The 7,527-nt window shown below is 46.5% G+C and overlaps 1 protein-coding gene across 2 annotated transcripts; it reads right to left on the reverse strand.

Moving 5' to 3' along the window:
• Positions 1-593: 593 nt before the first annotated feature.
• Positions 594-6,910, reverse strand: ap5z1 (adaptor related protein complex 5 subunit zeta 1). 2 transcript variants are annotated; one of them, XM_079282360.1, is made up of 18 exons: positions 6,780-6,910; positions 6,205-6,342; positions 5,702-5,882; positions 5,463-5,613; positions 5,226-5,338; positions 4,956-5,130; positions 4,745-4,870; positions 3,846-3,986; positions 3,595-3,632; positions 3,136-3,298; positions 2,817-2,995; positions 2,517-2,659; positions 2,305-2,423; positions 1,955-2,082; positions 1,772-1,869; positions 1,553-1,685; positions 1,114-1,328; positions 594-1,016 (listed from the first exon to the last, which is right to left on the reverse strand). In XM_079282360.1, the coding sequence occupies exons 1-18, from the start codon at positions 6,818-6,820 to the stop codon at positions 764-766; spliced, it is 2,535 nt and encodes an 844-aa protein (XP_079138486.1). In that variant the 5' UTR covers positions 6,821-6,910; the 3' UTR covers positions 594-763. The 2 variants fall into 2 exon arrangements, with proteins under 2 accessions (XP_079138486.1, XP_079138487.1); XM_079282361.1 differs by lacking the exon at positions 4,745-4,870.
• Positions 6,911-7,527: the final 617 nt, after the last annotated feature.

Consider the following 7,527-nt stretch of genomic DNA (forward strand, 5'->3'; position numbering starts at 1 on the left):
TTGTCGAATTTAGTATGAATTGTAGATTAGTGTGATATTTCGAACAGACTTTGACTGCATTAAGCCACCTGCAGACAGACTTACGGTCACTGTGCATCAGCTGCTGGGTGACGCACCGATACGAGTTAAGAGTTGAGCTGCTTTTCTTCCAGATAAAGGTCGACGGTCGAGGATTACTGGTCCATTTGTGATTCTATTGTGATTTACAGTCGTCTTGAATCCGCCTCAAAATCAAGTCTCATAATTTACCGTCATGTTATTTGAAAGATAATCTCGAGCTAGTGTAACTCTTATCCTTGAGCGCTTCCTAAAATCTGACAGAATTACCACATGGGCATGTTGTACACCATTGTTTATTTTTACAGTCTTCATTTTTGTACTTCGTCCACTGCATAGACCACACTTGCAGGTTCTCCCGAACCTCTAGAAGTGGAGCACTTACTCAGGAAGTGAGCTTTTTCAAATCAGATGATCTATTTTGTAAAATTGTATTTTCACTGAATTAAAGAGGAGACTCTATATTACTCTGGGAGGGGTCGGTGTATTTTGTAGTTGCCAAAAAAACGTTTCATCACATAAAGTGTCAATCAAATAATGTAATTTATTAACAAAAACAATGTGCACATTTCACACCAGATTCATCAGCATGTCCCTTTCATGAGGGAATCTCTAAAGTGTGAATTCAAAATGATGATGATGATGATGATGATGATGATGTGTGTGTGTGTGAATATCAGTGTGTGTGTTTGTGTGTGTGTGTGTGTCACTGTGAGTGTGTGAGGTTGGTGAGGGCCCGCAGTCGCAGGGGCATGGCCACGTTGGAGTCTCTGTGCCACTGGGGTGTGGTGACGGGTGGGGGAGGGGTCAGGACGCTCTGAGCCACACCGGGAGCCTTCAGCAGCGACCACAACTCCTCACCTCGAGTTACTATGGCAACAAGGTCCTCTTCATCCGAGCACCAGGCGACTGGCCCCCCTCTGGTTACCGTTCTTAGCTTGGAGAGGAACAGAGACACCCTGAAATAGAAAAGAAACAACACAATTACATGACATGTCCTGATACGAGTAAATATATATAAAAAAATGTAAGTGTGTGTGTGTGTGTGGCTGTCACCTGGGTATGAGGTCATGCGATCGCGACGCCAGTTTAGCCAGAGCGCTCATTAGAGAGGTGACGACTCTTGGGACGGGGCAATCCGCTCCGGGGGGCGCGGCGGACGACGTGATCTCGAACAGCACCGCCTCCAACGTCTCAAAACAGGAAGTGATGAGCCTCACGGAGCAGCGAGAGTCACACGACGCCGAGAGGTACTCTCCCAGCACCCACACCTGAACGCCAAACAAGATCAATATCATCTCGCCGTCAACGACTTTTTTGTTGTTGCACTTTTTTTGTTGTTGTGATATTTGACACACATTCCAATACAATGGAAAGGATGCTGAGATTTGAGGATCCAGAACATACACAAAGGAAAAAGTATGATCCTCAAGTCAGCACGGTCCTCCTCTCTGCCACCCTCTGTGTTATGCAGACACACATACAGTATCTTTACCACGTGTGTGTAGACTTCCTCTTTGCTGTAGACCTTGGCTGTGGCTCCAGCGAACTCCAGCAGCTCGTGAGACTGGTCCACTACCAGCGACGGGTGGAGCTTGCACATCCTCAGCAGGTGGCAGCTGAACACCCTGCAGAAAAAGAGGAAGTGAGGAGATCAGGGTGAAGACAGACAGCAGAGTAACACTTCAGCTCTACCGGGTACATTTTGGTGTACCTGTGTATCTCTTTGTTGTATTTCGGGATGTTGAGGAGGAGGCTGCTTCTCTCCAGCATCGCTTGAACCAAGTGGGCTAACAGCTTCTCATCAGCTACCTACACATACATAAGATGGTTTTCATAAGCATTTTAGTGTGCGGTAGTTGCAGTTTGTAATGAATTGAACGTTTAATCTCTTCACCTCAATGACTGTGTCGAAAAAAATGTGTAACAGCATGGGGGCAGTCTGTGCACACTGAACGACTCTCTGCCAATCAGCAGTCTCAGCCAGCAGCTCGTGGAGCGTGCTCAGTCGGTCTATTGTGTCACCTGTGGAGCAAGAGAGAAAAGAGCAAAGACAGACGTTTACCTGCAGCCACTGTTGTGATAGGCAGTCTTAAAGACGCACTCAATATGAATTAAAATACACCGTCGAATGTCATAGCCATCTGCATCGGATTCATGCAATTTGTTATAAATATTCACTGATAAACAACTTATATCAGGAGAAAAAAAAGGAAATTCCCAAAATGTCAAACTGTTGATGTACACCTGAGCCCGCCTCCCCTCGAAGCAGGAAGAGGAAAAGCCCTCGGAAAGATTGGTTTCGAAATGCATCAAGTGACAGGAGGCCACGCCCCCCCGGCTCAGAGATGGGCAAACAAGTTGACCTGCAACACACGCACGCACACGCACACAGTAAAGATGGTGGTACACAGTAAAATCTGTCTATTAGGTAGTTTTGCTCTGATATGTGGCTGCACCTGACTTGCAAGACCAGTGTGGCAGAGAGACAGGGCAGGTCCAGCAGAGTGTGGAGAAGCTCCACTGCAGTTCCAGCTGTTACCAGAGAAGGCAGCAGATCCACAAAGTCGTCCACCACGGCCGGGCTGTCCCACGCTAAGAACTATTAGCAACAGACAGACAAAGAGCAGAAGGCTTGTGTATCCCTCACGTGGTGCGAGATGTACTCCTCACCAGCCTACAGAAGGCACGTGTAGAGTATAAAACAGTCAGAAAGATCTCTACATCACTGCGTGGATGCGTTTTCTCAGGTTTTTTACCTTCAGCAGGTTTGGGAAGGAGTGGGAGTACTGTGGGACTCGGAGCTGTAGGCTCTCAAGGTTCAGTCGAAGGAAGCGTAGAAACTCGTGTGCCAGGAATGAGTCGTTGAACAGCTCAGCGGGGAACCGTCTGAACACCAGCGTCCACACACTCTCACAATCCACCGCAGCCATCTCGCCTGGACAGGTTCAAGGACACGGTTTTAAAATGAAAATGCTTCTGTTGTTCGCGAATCAAGCTGCCGAACCGGCGACGTGAAAGAACTTATGTGCACGACTCCATACTCGTGCATATATGTGATTGGATGTGAACACACACCATGGTTGAGGTAGAACTGAGCTATGGGCAGCAGCACTCTGGCGAACGACAGGTCCGAGCTGAGCCGACCAAAGAGCGCCTTGATGCACGGGAACGTTCGGAAGACCAGCGAGGCGTCCTCCCCACACACACAGTCGAGGATACACACCGCCTCCACCAGACACTAAGAGAGGGAACAGGACGGACGCATTAAAAGGCACCAGTATAAAGTCCTGGTTCCAATGTTGTGGGAAAGATGTGAGGTCTGTGTCGATCATTCTTCAAGAAGTCTGATCTTTTTACTCTATTTTCACGATTATTTCCCACATTTCCCCCCCAATAGCTTTCTGCTCGCGGATAGATTAGAATGAACACGTATTCAGCCGTTACATGTGTAGATGTGCAGTGACGAAGAGGACACGTGTGACGCTGAGGTGGAGGCTTGATTGTACCAGAAACAGAACCAGAACACAGACTCACCGCCTTCTGCAGGTCTGTATCCGTCCGTTTGTGTGCCTCTGAGACAAAAAGCAGAATAAACATTTCATCAGTTCACACTGACACCGAGTAAACTATAACGTACTGACGCAAAAGAATACAAGACAACCTTATCCGTAAGCTTTCGATTCAAAATCTGGATTTACAACTACGCAAGCTACTTTTCTCACTCACTCACTCACTCACTCACACACACACGCACACACACACGAGTTTAATGGGCGCACACTCACTGCGATCGCTCTGCTCGATGAGGCGTTGGCAGTACTGGAAGGCCTTCTCTCTCAGACGCTCCTTCGGAGGCAGCAGGCGGCTGGAGGAGGAGGTCGCCGAAAGCATGGAAACCACCGACCCGTCCACCTCCGACCGGTCATCTGCAACGCAGGGGGGGGGGGGGGGGGGGGGTCAGAGGTCACGACTCAAAAACATTCTGACAGAAAAGAGGATTTATCGTCATCGTGGTGTACTTTCAAACTGCTTGTTGCCGAACGGAGAACAGGAGTTATAATGAATCGAAAGATGTTTTTTAATGTAAATCACAACCTTGCCTTGATTTACAGAAAACAAAAAACTTCAATCAAGAGGGACTTCTCATTTTAGCCGCCAGAACGACGTGATTTAGTGGCACGTTTAGTAATTTAACCAGAAACTCCACCGTGCACCGTTAAACTTAAACCTTTAAGATTAAGCTGGCTGTTGAGGGTTTAGATCAGAGATGATTAGAAAGGTTTAAAGACCGTTAGGTTAATCGTTGATATGCATTCATATAAATTAGATATCTACATGCATACACTGTACTTTGATTGAAGTATTAATGAAGATTGAAGACCTACAACAAATGTATAGTGTAGAGTATTTTAAGTATAGAAATATGAAAGAGAATCTGAATGCGGCCATTGTTAGAGCAGTTTATTAGTCATTCGTCGCTGTGATTCATCCACGGACATTAGAGGAAGAGTAAAAGGTGAAAGCGTGGTTAAGAAGTCACAGACCAGGACGGCTCGTGAGATCGAGTGAGAGTCATTTCGAGGGTCGTGAGTTGAACATCCCGAGGTTAAAAGAGTTTAGTTTCTGTGCAGCTTCTTAGAAGCACGCGCATGCAGGGACGGTCCACGAACCTCGCGCGTCTTACCATTACTGAGGGAGAGGCTGAGCTGCAGCCTGTTTGCTGGAGATGACGACAACACAGAGCAGGACATCGGAGACGAGTGGTACGAAAGGTACTTTGAGACTGATGTTCCTTGCATGTTCTCTGTAGCTGTGACATGAAGCAATGAGCCTCTATAGCATGGGGAGGCAAACGCTTGTGTGGTTGTTGTTATTATTGGCGGGATAGGTCATACCAGTGTCAGCTGTATTGTTGCCGTTGGAAACAGAGTGGTAGGTGAGGAGCCAATGGCGGAGCATGGAAAAGGAGTAGACGTTCATCCACTGGTCCTCAGTGAAGCTCTGGCCCACACACAGCACAGTGAAGAAATCCCCCGACACCGTCCCATCCAGCTCTGCTATCGGTACCGGCTGATAGAAAAACACAGATACAAAGACGTAAAAAAAAAAAAAGTAATTTTCTCCACTTTCTACATGAGTGAAAGAGTGAATATGAAAGTGGATACCTGACGTGACCTGGGCCCCGTGAAGAACCCTCCTGAGGGAGCACCGCCTCCCTGAGTGATGCTCGCGTAACGCAACCAATCCACAAGCTTTTTACTCAGGAGGGTCACGTGATCTGTAAGTCAGGTGGAGGGAAGGACAAAGGATGCTGATTTGTGTGCATGTGGAATTCGCTCGATCACTGATTGGATGTCTTTTACATTTTCTATTTCAACTTTGCCCCACTCTCTGTCTGCTACCTGCAGTGAGGCACTCTGGGCTGTGTGTGAGGACGCTGTTGAGGATCGGCAGGGAGTGTGTGAGCGAGTTGGCTGGCCCCTCCGACTGTCGGCTGTCCAGACTGCGGAGGAGATGAGCGCAGAGTGACGACACATCGGCCCTGGATCCAGCCTGTTGGGGGTTTAAGTTTGCAGGACAGTGTTTAGGTCATCTCATATATTTCTCAAAATAAAGAAAAAAAACCCACATTACTGCACACCTGTGAGAGCAGCAGGGCAGCAGCATGACTGTTGAGCTGAGTGAAGTTCTCCTGGTTGTAGTTTGCTTCCTGACCAGAGAGGGGCAGTGTCTCTCTGAGCACAGCTGAGCTCAGCACCTGAAACTGCTCCGCAGGTGACGAGAGGAGGGATTGAAGTCTCTTCTGAAGCTCTGGGGGCAACCTGTGGTCGGTGATAACAGAGGAGACGTGCGGCAGATACGTTATGAATCAAAGCTCACACTGAGTATTAAAGAGTTTGGAGCCGGAATAGAAGATTGATGACTGGGGAAGTTGAAGCTCAACATTGTGGCAGTTTGTGTTTGCTGACTGAGAGGGCAGGTGAGATCACCACAGACAGTAAAAGGGGGAGAGAGAGGATGAGGGAGTGAGTGAAGGAAGGAAGGAAGGAGTTAGATAATGGAGCAGGTTGAAAGGAATGAGGACCGGACAGAGGGATCGTGCATGGTGTATGGTGCATGGCAGATGTCGGTGGGAGCCCTTACGTCCTGGTGTACTTGGTAGCAGAGAGGATGAGGTGCAGCCTCTGCAGGGAGTCGACAGCCTCATGGCCGAGGTCCTTCCCCTGGAGCAGCTTCACTAATCTGCTGTGAAACTTCTGCAGCTCAGACTCCTGAATCTCTCTGGAAACGACACACAGAGCACCTGGTTTTGCCTCTGAAAAGTCCTTCTAGACGTACTGCTTGAATATTTCACCACCTGATTATTGACACATTAATCACCTCCATATTTGATCACTAATCAACCCGTTGACACGAAAGTAACGGTTTTAAACAAAATTATTCACAGTAAATTACGTTTAAATAGTAACAAACATCGACGCAATGACAGAAATAATTGTTAGCAGTCCTACTAGTGATTCACAGCTGTTACAGTAACTCTAAATGAACGAAAACATTACAAGTTGAAGTAATATGACAAAGCGTAGTGGGGTTTTGACAGGCTACTAGCTTTAGCATTGTTAGCTTAGAAGAGGAAACGGTAACTCGACGAGTGTAAAGCAGCTGAAGAGAGGAACTGAAGGTGGCGCAGGAAGTTCTTCTTTTATGTCTTTCCTTACCTTGCCTGTTTGATTAAACTTTCCGAGCCGTGAGAGTACATTATGAGAGAGAGTCTGGCATTCCTCTGCTGTTTCTGACTGCAGCGAAAGGTAAACAGTGCGGTCGCTAATCATGTCCTGACTGGAATCACATGACCGTCACGTTAGTTCCGTCTTCACTGAGGGGAAGTTATGGAAGTCCGACTGGTAACTCACTCACGCTTAATATAAGCCGTCATGAATGGTTTGTATAATACGTCATAAATGGTTTATGGCGCATTGTATTGAGCGTGAGTGCACGTAAAACCATAATCTCCATAATCCATAATAAAAGTATTACAAGTTAGGTTACTTCAAATTTCTGTTTCACAGTCTTACTTATTTTTCTTCAACAGTTTTAATTGTCTGAAAATGATATTAAACACGTGCATTTTACTGTTGTACAAATTATCCCCCAAGTCGCATTTCTTTCATCCTATGAGGACCAAAAAGAAACAAAAACCTGTGTTTGACAGCCGTGGGCTTTAGTATGTCCTCACTGATACTGGAGGAATAACAACACATGTACAGAAACAGGTTATTTTCAAGGCATGCATTTTTTTAAAGTAATTGCACAGTACTCTTTTCCTTTGTGATATAATCCTAAAATTCTAAATTTCAGATAGAATATGGTACAGGTTGCTTACTCCTCTAATCCCCGTACTTTAAGTAAAAAATGTAAAGGATCTCTATCCACCACTGAAAAGTATCAGATTTTTACTTAGAATTT

The sequence above is a fragment of the Melanostigma gelatinosum genome (genome assembly GCF_949748355.1).
Source record: "Melanostigma gelatinosum genome assembly, chromosome: 13".
NCBI classification, from domain to species: domain Eukaryota; kingdom Metazoa; phylum Chordata; class Actinopteri; order Perciformes; family Zoarcidae; genus Melanostigma; species Melanostigma gelatinosum.